Below are 13561 nucleotides of genomic sequence, written 5' to 3' on the forward strand. Positions count from 1 at the left end.
GAATATAGTTGAAGCATATGCTGATCTCGTGATTTCGGACATGATTGAATAATTGAATGAGTGTTTATTTTTGTTTGTTGATTGTTTGTATTGTCTTTATTATGTTTATGATTATTATAATTATTATCATTTACATTATATTATTTGTAGTAGAAGCTATACAGTATTATTTTATATGTTTTATTATGGTTATTATTTCTATATGATTTTGTATATTATGATTTCTATATTATTGTTTTGCTTTTTTGTATGTCACTATTTCTATATGGTTTTGTTTTTGTTTTTGTGTGTGAATGTATTTTAATTTAAATTCAAATAAAGTTAAATTTAAATTCTAAAAAATAAAAAAGGAAGTGGCAAACTCAGAGCAGAGACTCATGCAGATGCACACAACAGGACTATATCCTCCAAAAGGAACCAAATCCTGCAGCTGTCTCCCCAGCGCGAACAACTGAATGCTAACAACAGCAAAAAGTATACCAGAATGACAACCTTCCCTCTTGCGGAGGCTGGCTGAGTGGAAGACCAGAATGGAGAATCACACGGAGATGCAGCAGGCACACTCATTTTCATTTCTCACGGCCCACGTGTACCAATGCCCACCACCCATCTGTTCCTACCCCATGTTGCCCTCCCCAGAGGATTCCTGGAGGGATTCATCCTGACCTGTCGTGCTTGAACTCCTGGGCAGCTCGGAGGAGCTCCTGGATATTCTTTGTGACCTGTTCTGTCTTGAGAATGACGTCTTCCGTGCTGGGCAAGCCCGGGTCCAGGTCGCCTTCCAGTGCTTCAGGTTCTGGGTGCAAGTCGTCATCCTTGCTGAGGTCCAGCAAGCGCTTCCCATCCATGCTGAGAAAGGAGGGGGGGAGGCAGAGTGAGTTTGGGGGCAGTGAAAGTTGCTACCCTCCTGATCCCTGATGCCAACTCAGATATTGCCACCATCAAGAGCAAGGGAGGGTGCTATTTCTAGGCAGGGACCACGGAGAGCGCCAGAAGAATCTTCGCTTCTGTTTAAAGGAAAAATGTAAGTTCCTAGTCCTTATGGTGGGTGAGGGGGGAGAGAGAGAAGAAAACCACAAAAACTTGGAGAATTGCTGAGTAAGATTTCCAGCTGTTGAAAAAGAGAGGGGAGATACCCGAGCTGCTTATGTGACCCTCACATCCCAGTTTGTCAAAACAAGGATTGCACAAGTTTACAGAGTGGCATAATGCTAGCAGGTTGCAGAACCTAACTTCCCTCGACGCAGAATTTGGCTTGCCAGCAGCTGAGGGGTGTTTCCAATGAAACTCTACTCAAGAGTAGGCCCACTGCAGAGAATGGACTTAACAGTCTCTATTCATGTCACCGGGTCTGCTCCCAGAATAACACACTGGATGCCTGGAATTCTTAGTCACTTTTGAGCCACAAGGTCTTCTCAAGCAGCTAGTCCTGGGCAAGTCCCCGCAAGGGATGCCCTGCACAGCCCTTGCCCTCACCTGAGAGGCAGATCTCCGCCCTGCGTGTTGTCATAATCACTGTCTGTGCCGCTGCCGTGTCGGTCCAGTTTTCCAGTCTAGGAAGGAGTGGGGAAGAGAAATTGGGCAGAGTTAAAGGGGGGCGGGGAGCTGACGGCAGGCACCCCTGTTGTGTTACCGGAGCAGAGGCTTGCTTTGCATGCCGAGGGTTCCCAGGCGCCTCTAGTTTAAAGGAACTCCAAGTGCTGCTGGCGGTCAGAGCAGGCAATACTGAGCTAGGTGGGCAAAGAGTCCAGCCAGACAGGGAGTGGGTGGAGCCCTCTATTTTGCATGCAAAAGGTCCCACGTTGAATCCCCACCATTGCTGAATAAAAAAGGTGGCAGGGCTAGGAAAGGAAGCACCCGCTGAGACCCTGCAGAGCTGCTGCCGGTCAGAGCAGAGAGCATTGAGCTAGATGGGCAAAGAGTCTGCTCTGGAATAAAAAGGAAGCTTCAGACACTAACCCCCACCCCACCCTGCAAACTGAAATGTCTTAAATCACCATGTGACGTCCGCTCTCAGGAGCGCAGGACAAGAGGGGAGAAGACTGAGGGAATGGCATTGACGAGATGGAGCCGCCCTTCCGCATCTGAAAGGAAGAGGGCGGGAGGCAGCAGTTAGAGCCTAGGACTTCCTTCAACCTCGACTGATAGTAAGAGCTGACAGTAAGAGCTGTTCGGCAGTGGAATTTGCTACCAAGGAGTGTGGTGGAGTCTCCTTCTTTGGAGGTCTTTAAGCAGAGGCTTGACAGGCATATGTCAAGAATGCTTTGATGGTGTTTCCTGCTTGGCAGGGGGTTGGACTGGATGGCCCTTGTGGTCTCTTCCAACTGATTGTTTTCTAAAGTCTTTTCTAATTGTGCATTTTGTTCCTATAATTATTGCTACAAATCCAAATCTTAAATACAGCTATTATTAATTCTCTTCGCAGTTAATTTATATAATACTCCTTACAAAACTTCTTTCAACCCTACAAGAGATGTTAATTGATTACAATTGCTTTCCAAATATACCATAAACCTTGTCCATTCCCTTAGGAAAGTCTGGTCCTCCTGGTTCCGAATTTTCCCAGTTTTCTTGTCATCCCAGCATAGTTCATCAATTTCTCTTGCCAAGGAGATTTTATTTTCAAGTCTTCTGGGTGGCCCACTTTGACCCGTGGAACTGTCCCTGTTGCAAGGTGCCACATAACGCTCCTTCCACAAGTGTAAGAAACCCATTTTTGAGTGTGGCAGCACCTACACTTTGGAACTCCCTGCCGATTGATAACCATGTAGGTATATGCTCTTTTGGGCACCTGATGAAAGCATTTTCACTTAGACAAGCCTACCTACATATTTAGAAACTGGTGTGAATTCTAATCTGTTTTTAGTCTATTTTTATTGTAACTTTTTAAAAGCCTCAAATTTTTAAAATTCTTCTTGTTGTTGTTGTTTAGTCGTTTAGTCGTGTCCGACTCTTCGTGACCCCATGGACCATAGCACGCCAGGCACTCCTGTCTTGCACTGCCTCCCGCAGTTTGGTCAAACTCATGTTCGTAGCTTCGAGAACACTGTCCAACCATCTCGTCCTCTGTCGTCCCCTTCTCCTAGTGCCCTCAATCTTTCCCAACATCAGGGTCTTTTCCAAGGATTCTTCTCTTCTCATGAGGTGGCCAAAGTATTGGAGCCTCAGCTTCACGATCTGTCCTTCCAGGGAGCACTCAGGGCTGATTTCCTTAAGAATGGATAGGTTTGATCTTCTTGCAGTCCATGGGACTCTCAAGAGTCTCCTCCAGCACCATAATTCAAAAGCATCAATTCTTCGGCGATCAGCCTTCTTTATGGTCCAGTAAGAAATTCTTCTTACTGGTAATCTTTTTGTTTTATCTTTTTTTGGTAAACTGCTTCAATGTCCCCCCCCCCCCCGGCAGTCAAGCAGTGTATAATTTTCATGAAATAAATATGAAAAATGGCAGCATTGCCAACCTGGTGCCCTCCTGCTGCTTTGGACTACAACTCCCATCAGCCCCTGGGTTAGCGAGTTTATGATGAGGGTTGCGGTCTGAGGTCGACGAAGTCTGTCGTAAAAAGCAACCACGTTGGGGGGGGGCGGGGCGGCTGAGCCCCAGATCTTTCACCCTGAGCCTCCCCCCTTTTAAAACAAAGTAAATAAATAAATACTTTGCTCATAGGGCTCTGCGGCAAAGCACAGGGCTAGTGAAACTCCCTTCCTACCAATTAGTGAAAATTGGTATCTGTACATATAAACTGGTAGAGTGTTGTCGTCACATTGGACCCTGAGGCTTTGAAGGATTTAGCAATGGTGGAAGAAGCACCACTCACCCGGTAGATGCTGGCCTGGTTGTGGATGGAATACAAGGCTTCCTCGTCCACCTCCTGTGATGGCAGAAGAACAAGGGGTGAGCAGGGGGGGGTGCAACCCTGCGACCCCCAACAAAGAAGCAGCACCTGTTGGATGGCAGAATCCCAACCCTGCGGACGTCACTCTCAACTCACAGCTACGCACAGCAAGGAACCCGCCAGCCACTTTTTCTCATTTAAAGCAAAGAGGTCAGGTGGGAAAAGACTTGACACCCACCCTTGGGTCCTCTGGCGCACACCCACAAATGCACCCCCCCCCTCGGCACTCACCCCGGGGTGGAACGGGGTGGAAAGGCGTGTGACCAGGTCGTCCATCGGCTGCTGGCCAAAGGGCTTGAGGGCCCCGGTGCCCGGCTCGTACATGGAGAAGGCGTGGCGGTCCCGGCGGTGGGCTCCTGTGGCCGTGGAGGCCATGTGGCCGTGGTCGGGGCGCTCGCTGGGGGGTGGCGCTGCCGCCGGGTGGGTGGGCCCCACCTGCTGGCGAATCTGCATGTTCTCCGCCTGCAGCTTGTGGATCTGAAACACGAGAGGAAGGGGCATAGGACTGTCAGGGCTGGATCCGGCCGAAGGCGGCTCATACCTCCAAAAGCGGAATCACAATTTGAGAGGGTTTTAACGGACTGGAGGACTGGGTCAGAGCTAGCGAAGTTTATGGCACTTATCAAATTTGTATACCGCCCATCATCCGTAGATCTCGGGGCAGTCCACAGCATAAACGCGCAAGATAAAAACACACAAATACATTTTTGGGGAAACCAATTAACTCCCCCACCCACTCCCACAAACACATTTAAAAGGATGGATTTTAATAGGGACGAATATCAGGTTCTGCACTTAGGCAGGAAGAACCAGATGCACAAATACAGAATGGGGAACACCTGGCTTACTAGCAGTGCATGTGAAAAAGATCTAGGGGTCTTAGTGGACCAGAAGTTTCGCATGAGTCTACAGTGTGATGCAGCAGCAAAAAAAGCTAATGCTATTCTAGGCTGCATCGAGAGAAGTCTAGTCTCCAGATCTCTGTTGTATTGTCATTTAATACTGTCATTGTGTATTGTTTTTAATATTCGGTTGGAAGCCGCCCAGAGTGGCTGGGGAAACTTAGCCAGATGGCCGGGGTATAAATAATCAATTATTTTATTTATTTATTTATTTATTTATTTATTTATTATCATCAAGGGAGTTTAAGAAGCTTGCTCCCTCTTCCATTTGACAGCCCTTCAGATATTTGTAAATGGCTCTCACATCTCCTCTTTTCCAGGCCAAACATCCCAGCTCCCTCAAGCGTTCCTCATCAGGCTTGGTTTCCAGGCCCTTGATCATCTTGGTCGCCCTCCTCTCCACACCTTCCAGCTTGTCAACAGCCTTCTTAAATTGTGACACCCAGAACTGGACACAGTATTCCAGGACAGATCTGACCAAGGCAGAAGGGAGTGGGACCATCACTTCCCTTGATCTAGACCAGGGGTCAGCAAACTTTCTCAGCAGGGTCCCTGTCCCTCAGACCTTGTGGGGGGCTGGACTATATTTTGAAAAAAAAAAAAGTGAACAAATTCCTATGCCCCACAAATAACCCAGAGATGCATTTTAAATAAAAGGACACATTCTACTCATGTAAAAACACGCTGATTCCCAGACTGTCCGCGGGCCGGATTTAGAAGGCGATTGGGCCAGATCGGCCCCCCCCCCCCGGGCCTTAGTTTGCCTACCCATGATCTAGACCACTGATGGCGAAACTTGGCCCTCCAGATGTTTTGGGACTACAATTCCCATCATCCCCGACCACTGGTCCTGTTAGCTAGGGATGATGGGAGTTGTAGCCCCAAAACAGCTGGAGGGCCAAGTTTCGCCATCACTGATCTAGACACTAGACTTCTCTTGATGCAGCCTAGAATAGCACTAGCTCTTTTTGCTGCTGCATCACACTGCAGAGAACTATCTGGACCAACAGTCGTGACGTAACATACGGCAGCACCACTCCATTCCCCTGGCCTCAGCCTCAGCCATCGATCTCAGACCCTTCCTTCCTTCCACCTTATGAAGTTAGGTATGTTTAGCCTGGAGAAGAGAAGGTTAAGGGGTGATATGATAGCCATGTTCAAATATATCAAAGGATGTCATATGGAGGAGGGAGAGAGATTGTTTTCTGCTGCTCCAGAGAAGCGGACACGGAGCAATGGATTCAAGGTACAAGAAATAAGATTCCACCTAAACATTAGGAAGAACTTCCTGACAGTAAGAGCTGTTCGGCAGTGGAATTTGCTACCAAGGAGTGTGGTGGACAGGCATATGTCAAGAATGCTTTGATGGTGTTTCCTGCTTGGCAGGGGGTTGGACTGGATGGCCCTTGTGGTATCTTCCAACTCTATGATTCTATGATTCTAAGTTGCCAAATTTCACTGCGCGGTTGCTGCTCCTGTTCAGACCACTTTCAGGGCGTTCCCTTCCCACCCACCCCCCAACCCCAAACAGCAACCTGCCTCTCTCTGCAGCCGCCTCAGTTCGTCGCTCAGGCTGTTGTTGACTTTCATCAATTGCTGCACTTTTGCTTCCGAGGTGGCCAGCGCCTTCTTGACCTCCAAATACTCCTGCAGAGTGATGGGACCGTCTGAGAGGTCCGAGGAATCCATGCTCTTTTTTTTCCAGGGAGGGAGAGAGAGAGAGAGCTCAGTCAGATGGGGTCATTACTGGGGTTGACACAAAAATGTTCCAGGGATAAAACAACATGCTTTGTTAGATCCTGGCTGATGCATCTGGAGACACCGACTTCAGGGAAAGGGGGGTGGGATTCTGGTGTGTGGGTGGGAACAAAAGGGTAAAAGATTTGGACGTTAAGTTTAAATATTTTTGGGTAAGAGGTAGAGAGTAGTACGGTAGTTAAATAATAGCAATTTTGAAGGGAGAAAGGTTGTTAGTAATAAAGAAGTTAAAACCTAGAAAAAAGAATGTGATTTTAGATTTGGAAACTGTGAGAGTTATTATAATAATTAGAACTCAAGAAGGGGAAATGGGGAAGTCCGAAATGTTTAGATCAGAAGTTATAGAATTGTGCTATGGTATTTTTATTTTTATTTTTGCTTTTGTTTTTATTTCTTTTTCTTCTTTTTTGTATTCTCTTGATAAAATCCAATAAAAAATATTTTAGAAGAAGAAGAAGAAGAAGAAGAAGAAGAAGAAGAAGAAGAAGAAGAAGAAGAAGAAGAAGAAGAAGAAGAAGAAGAAGAAGAAGGGGAAAATGGGGAGGGGGACATGCTTTGCGGAATGCTTGTAAATCAGTGCGGAATGCCAACAGCAACAAACCAAGCAGATTTTGCCAGGAAATGCAGTTTCCGCCCCCCCTCCCAACACCCCAGAAAAAGCTGGAAGAATTTTTGCCCTATTAGTTTCTAAACTGTACTCTATATTTCTTCATGTAATTTACAGATCTGTTAATCCCCCTTACAAAGTTATAGGAACCAGATATTGGAGCACATTCCCCCCCCCCCAACAACTAGAACAAAATGTGAAAATCGTGACCCTAAAAATCTGTTTCCAGTTTCCTTAGGGAAAACTCTTCGAAATGACTGCACTCCTTTGCAAATGTCAAAAATGTCATTCTCCAGTGTTGGAAGGGTTGCAATAAACTTGGTGAGCATTATCACTTATGGTGGGAACATAAGATGGGGCAAGATGTCTGGAATTTGAATTTGATGGAAATGAAAGCTACTACTCAGGAAACTAGTCCTCATTGATGATCGTCACATGTCACAGTTCCCTCCCCCCCCCTTTTCCCCATGGGGGAGGCTTACCCGAGCGCGGTTATTGCGGCCTGCGTTGGCACTGCGGAGGGGCTCCTGGTCCGTGTCCTCGTCTGAGGCAACGCTGTCGTAGTCGTGTTGGTCGTCGAGGTCGCTGGGCCCGTGGAGGGAGGAGTCGAGGATCTCTGCAGGGACAAGGTGACAACCCCATAAAGGGACAGGGTGGACCTCCAGCCCCCCTGTTCCCACCGCGCCCCATCTCTCTTGCCCCCTAACCTGTGGGGCTGGAGAGGCTTTTGCCCTGCTGCCGACGTTTCGCCTCGCTTAAGATATCGATGATGAGGGTGGCAAATTCCCGGGCATTGAAGCGGGCAAGTTTCTGCCGTCCCTGGGAGGGAGGGAGGGAGGGAGAGAGAGAGAGAGAGAGAGAGAGAGAGAGAGAGAGGGAGGGAGGGAATCAGAATCATCTATATGGAGGGAGGTGGACCAGCTCAGAACAGAGGCAGAGCTCGGCCCAGATCCAGGAGTCGCGATGAACACCCAGAGTCAGGATTAGGACTTTCTGCATTAAAAGACAAGACAGTTCCCCTCCTCTCCGTTTTATCTCACAACAACCCTGCAAGGTAGGATGGGCTGAAAGGAGGTGACTGGCCCAAGGCCACACACATTGGGCTACTTGGCCGAGAGAGGGATTCGAACCCTGAACTCTCCTAGGTCCTATTCCAACACTCTAACCACTACACCCCACTGGCTCTCTGGTATCTGGGCAAGCCCCAGGGATTCCAGACCTGGGTTCAAGGGCAAGATAGAAGCCCCAGCCACCTCTCTCCATCCCTGCCCACCAAGAATTAACCCTTGCCTGGAGCCACAGTAGGCAGAGAAGACAGGCCCTCAGCCACACAGAAAGAAGGAGGGTCCCACCCACTTTACCTGGTTGCGTGTTGCAGAATATTCGGGGTTCACGGGAAGGAAGGGGACTGCGCTGCGCTCCGTCACCAAGGTGCTGTGGTTCTGCGTCGTGAGCCAGACTTTGTAGGGAGAAAGGAGGGCAGGCAAAAGGGTATTGTTAGCCAGCTGCCTAGCCACCCGGCCCTGCACAGACACACCTGAAAAGGTTTTGGAAGGCCAGGTAGCATCATCCCAAGACTCACCCCGATAAGGGGGCACAGTCGAAGGGGTGGGCAGACCACAAATGATTTCGCTGGAAGGGAAGGCTAGATGCAGAAATATCCCCTATACTCAGCCCAATGTGTTTCAAAATGTCTGCATCAGGGACACAGGGGAAATAACGCAAGGCAATTTCCTATGTGCCCTGTTACAAAGTGAGTCCATGGGAAATATAAGATGCTTTATTTTATCCATCTGATGCAGAATTCATCATGCGAAAGGCTGGACTAGATGATTCCCAAACCGGAATTAAGATTGCCGAAAGAAATATCAACAACCTCAGATATGCAGATGACACAACCTTGATGGAAGAAAGTGAGGAGGAATTAAAGAACCTTTTAATGAGGGTGAAAGAGGAGAGCGCAAAATATGGTCTGAAGCTCAACATCAAAAAAACCAAAATCATGGCCACTGGTCCCATCACCTCCTGGCAAATAGAAGGGGAAGAAATGGAGGCAGTGGGAGATTTTACTTTCTTGGGCTCCTTGATCACTGCAGATGGTGACAGCAGTCACGAAATTAAAAGACGTCTGCTTCTTGGGAGAAAAGCAATGACAAACATAGACAGCATCTTAAAAAGTAGAGACATCACCTTGCCGACAAAGGTCCGTATAGTTAAAGCTATGGTTTCCCCAGTAGTGATGTATGGAAGTGAGAGCTGGACCATAAAGAAGGCTGATTGCCGAAGGATTGATGCTTTTGAATTATGGTGCTGGAGGAGACTCTTGAGAGTCCCATGGACTGCAAGAAGATCAAACCTATCAATTCTGAAGGAAATCAGCCCTGAGTGCTCACTGGAAGGACAGATCCTGAAGCTGCGGCTCCAATACTTTGGCCACCTCATGAGAAGAGAAGAATCCTTGGAAAAGACCCTGATGTTGGGAAAGATGGAGGGCACTAGGAGAAGGGGACGACAGAGGATGAGATGGTTGGACAGTGTTCTCGAAGCTACGAACATGAGTTTGACCAAACTGCGGGAGGCAGTGCAAGACAGGAGTGCCTGGCATGCTATGGTCCATGGGGTCACGAAGAGTCGGACACGACTAAACGACTAAACAACAACAGGAGTGGATCCAATGGCCAAGAAGGCAGATACTGCGTGTGCTGTAGAGGGAAGGGAGGGCCAGGTGGGGCTCGTCCACCTGGGAAGGGAGCCCATCTTGGAGAAGGAAAACTCTGATCCTAAATCTCTGCTGCCATCTTTGGATGAAGAAAAGGCTCAGGAGTAAACTCTTCACAAATCCGGAGTGGAGTCCCTAAGACGGTCGGACGGCACCTTGTCTGCCTCCTTCCAGCAACTCCTGCAGCCAAACTGGTACCAAACGTCTCACTCTGCTTTTCTTTGGACCACATCTTGTCATCTGGGCAGCCCAGGACCTCCCTCTACCCTGCCCAGGCTTTTGCACCCCAGGGAGGTGCTGCAAACACAGCTGTTTGACTTCACCCGCAGAGGCCCACTCCATTGTCTCTCAGGATAGACGGATGCCAACATATTTTATCAGTGCCCCTGAGGAAGTTTGAAAACAGCACTAATTGATGCTTCCACACCCTTTTTACAGGCTCTCCCTTCCCGTGCCGTTGTCGGCCCTGTTTTGGAAAGAAAAGGGCTAGATACCCCCAAAGAAGAGGATTCAAGACACGTTGGGCTGCACAAATTAAAACTTTCACGCCCTATTCCAGCCTCTCACTTCCTGCGCTGTTGTCTCTCCTTCTTAGGAAAGGGCAGTTGGCCTGAAAGAGACGAAGCAGACCTTTCTTGGAAGTGATACGAGGTCCTCGGTGATGGCAGGCCTGGCCCCTGCCTGGCCGCTGTGACAACAGGATGCAGAGCGAGGTGGGTTCCCCTTTGGTCTGACGCAGCTGCAAGGCTCTCTTCTGCTGAAATCTCCCAGCCACTGCTCCGTAAACATCACTGCCTTTGGGGTGTGTATTATTAGCGGAGACGCCCAGATGACAAATCTCTGAATCTGCCACTCGTATCTTTAAGTACCCTTCAGCGACTCGCTCATGCTGCCAACGGCAGTTCCTTGTCCTATGAGCAACTCACAGGGTCGTTGTTGCAGCAGGATGCATATGCAACACACAAACACACACAACTACAACACACAGGGAGCTATTGGTCCATCTAGCTCGCTTACACTGGCTGGCAGCAGCCCTCCAAGGGTTTCAGGCAGGGGATATTCCTGGCCCTGCCTGGAGATGCCATGCAGGATTCAACCTTCTGCATGTAAAAGAGGTGCTCTACCAGTGAGCTACAGCCTGCCCCTTAAGATACAGGAACCTAATAATCAAGGAGCTCCGTGTACCACCTAGCTTAGTATTGCCAACACTGACTGGCAGAGGCCCTCCTGAGTTCCAGCACTTGGAAATGCCATGGGGATTGAACCCAAGACCTTCTGTATGCAAAGCAGGTGCTCTGCCACTGAGCTCTTGCCCTAAAAACAGAGTAAGATTCTAGTCCTCAGGATTCCAAATAAAGGGCTGGTTCAAGCAGGAACATAAGAAACCACCTTATACAGTGGAACCTCGGTTTATGAACACCTCGGTTTATGAATTTTCGGTTTATGAACGTCGCGGACCCATCTGGAACGGATTAATTCACTTTCCATTACTTTTAATGGGAAAGTTCGCTTCAGTTTATGAACGCTTCAGTTTATGAACAAACTTCCGGAACCAATTACACCCATGTTTCAGTTTATGAACGCTTCAGTTTAAGTACTTCGCGGACCCGTCTGGAACGGATTAATCCACTTTCCATTACTTTCAATGGGAAAGTTCGCTTCAGTTTATGAACGCTTCAGTTTATGAACAGACTTCCGGAACCAATTGTGTTCATAAACCGAGGTACCACTGTACGGAGTCAGGCCATTTGATCCATCTAGCTCAGCGCTGTCTACACTGACTGGCAGCAGCACTCCAGGGTATCAGGCAAGGGCGTCTCTCCTTTGCTGCCCAGGGATTGAACTTGGGACCTTCTGTATACAAAGCAGGTGCTTTACTCCTGAGCTGCGGTCCTGCTTCTAAAGTAAGGTTCCAGTCCTCATGGTTCTGCTGGAGATTGAACCCGGGACCTTCTGCATGCAACGGAGATGCTCAGCAAACGAGGAACAGCCTTTCCCCAGAAATATGAGGCTGCAAGCTCACCAGAGAGGCAACATCACGCCAAGCGCTGGTGGCAGCGGCAAATTCCTTCCACATAAACTTGTCCCATCATTGGACTCTTGAACTGGGAAAAGGCCAGTTGCTCCTCTTTCCTCTTTTACCATCATCAATAACAGTTGCCTCAAAAGCTGAAAACACACCTGATGTTCCCACTCCTCCAGGAACACAAACACCCCAACCGTGCCCCCCCCCCCCGAAAACAAAACAAAACCAGGCAAGTCCCCAGCTCAACATCACGCCACCCGGATCCCTTGGGCCACAGCTAAAAAGACAACAGCGCTTGTACCGATTACAACTTCCCTGTGGCCTTTTTGAAAGCCATGCCCTTTCTGCAGGCAAGCTCTGGGAAGATGCGTAAATCATTTTAACACTGCAAGGGAGGAAACCAGCTACTCCTGAGTTGCAGCGAAGGGAGCAGCCTTGGCTGGTGCCCAGACAGGGTGGGTGTTGGTGGGGGGTGACCCTACCCCACCCCACCCCAAGAAAGGAATCCAGCCTGGGAGTTCTCTGGCCCCAAACTCAGCAGGCTCCACGACAACCCACCCACCTCGCCCAGGGACAGTCCAACCGCTCTCCCCCCCCCCCCCCGTCCCCGAATGCACACACAAACATCCTCTTACCAAGCACCAGCCTCGTCCGGACTCTGGGGCAACTTTTAGAAAGAGGCCTGGAGTTTGCAGAGGGAGCAAAAGGGAAGATTTATCCCTGCAAAGGATGCGGCCAGCCAGGAATGAAACGGGGGGGGGGGGGGAGTGAGGCCCGCTCCAGGGTGGCCGGGAAAAGGAGAGAAAGTGGCCACGTTCCCACAGAACTACAGCCAAAGCGCTTCGTTCTGCCGCCTCGCTCTTTTGGGTGGGGGGAAGAGGGGGGAGATTTGCTACAATGCAGGACTTAGCCTGATGGAAGATGTCAGGCTTGCCCCCCCTTCCCGAACACCCCCCCTTCCCATGCCGCTCCCCCCCCTTTCCCTGCTCTCCCAAGGGGCTGGGTTTTGGGATGACTCAGCCACACGGCCAAGATTTCGGGCTTCGGGCCAAGGAGATGAACGAGCCGCGCCTGGGCAAGGAATCGCTGGCGGAGTGGTTTTTTTCTTTCTTGCCGGAGGAGCGGACGAAAACAGATTTGCAAAGATGCCAGGAGCAGCCTTTGGGGGGGGGAGCAGTGGGGAAGAGAGGGAGACGCCTGGTCAAAATCCTGCGTTCGAATCCCAGGGGCTTGAGGGCTTTCCTACAATGGGAATCCAGGTGGCAGCTGTGGAAGACAGGATGCTGGATCAGACCCCCCCCCCCTTCAATGCAGGAATCCCAGCTAAAGAATCCATGGCAGATGGCCAGCCAACCTCTGCTTTAAAACCTTAAAAGCCTTTGGTCTGATCCAGCAGCCAGCATCTCCGCAGGCTCTGATCTCGGCGACAGAATTCAGCTTTCAGAGAAGGTGACTTTTGGTTTTAAAGAGGCAGGCTCCCAGTCAGGATGCAAGGGCTGTGTTGGCCTGAGGCTGATTTATGAGCCCCCCAAACAATCTGCAAACAAACCACTGGCTGCTTTCCTCTCCCAAGCTAGCCTGGGGGGCAGAGGACGGCAGTGAGCCACACGCATTGTCCTGATTCACAGGACAACGGAGAGGTTTCAATGCGCT

At 49.4% G+C, this 13561-nt stretch overlaps 1 protein-coding gene across 2 annotated transcripts in view; it reads right to left on the minus strand.

The window, feature by feature from the left end:
* GIT1 (GIT ArfGAP 1) overlaps positions 1–13561 on the minus strand; it is a 50032-nt gene that overhangs the window by 3746 nt on the left and 32725 nt on the right. For both annotated transcript variants that reach the window (XM_035139350.2, XM_035139354.2), the window contains exons 11-19: positions 8525–8622; positions 7871–7982; positions 7646–7779; positions 6338–6490; positions 4128–4373; positions 3819–3872; positions 1998–2084; positions 1477–1553; positions 667–849 (exon numbers count right to left, since the gene is read on the minus strand). In XM_035139350.2, coding sequence (XP_034995241.2) covers positions 667–849; positions 1477–1553; positions 1998–2084; positions 3819–3872; positions 4128–4373; positions 6338–6490; positions 7646–7779; positions 7871–7982; positions 8525–8622 — 1144 coding nt within the window. The remainder of the gene's footprint in view (positions 1–666; positions 850–1476; positions 1554–1997; positions 2085–3818; positions 3873–4127; positions 4374–6337; positions 6491–7645; positions 7780–7870; positions 7983–8524; positions 8623–13561) is intronic.

The sequence above is a fragment of the Zootoca vivipara genome, chromosome 15 (assembly GCF_963506605.1).
Source record: "Zootoca vivipara chromosome 15, rZooViv1.1, whole genome shotgun sequence".
NCBI classification, from domain to species: domain Eukaryota; kingdom Metazoa; phylum Chordata; class Lepidosauria; order Squamata; family Lacertidae; genus Zootoca; species Zootoca vivipara.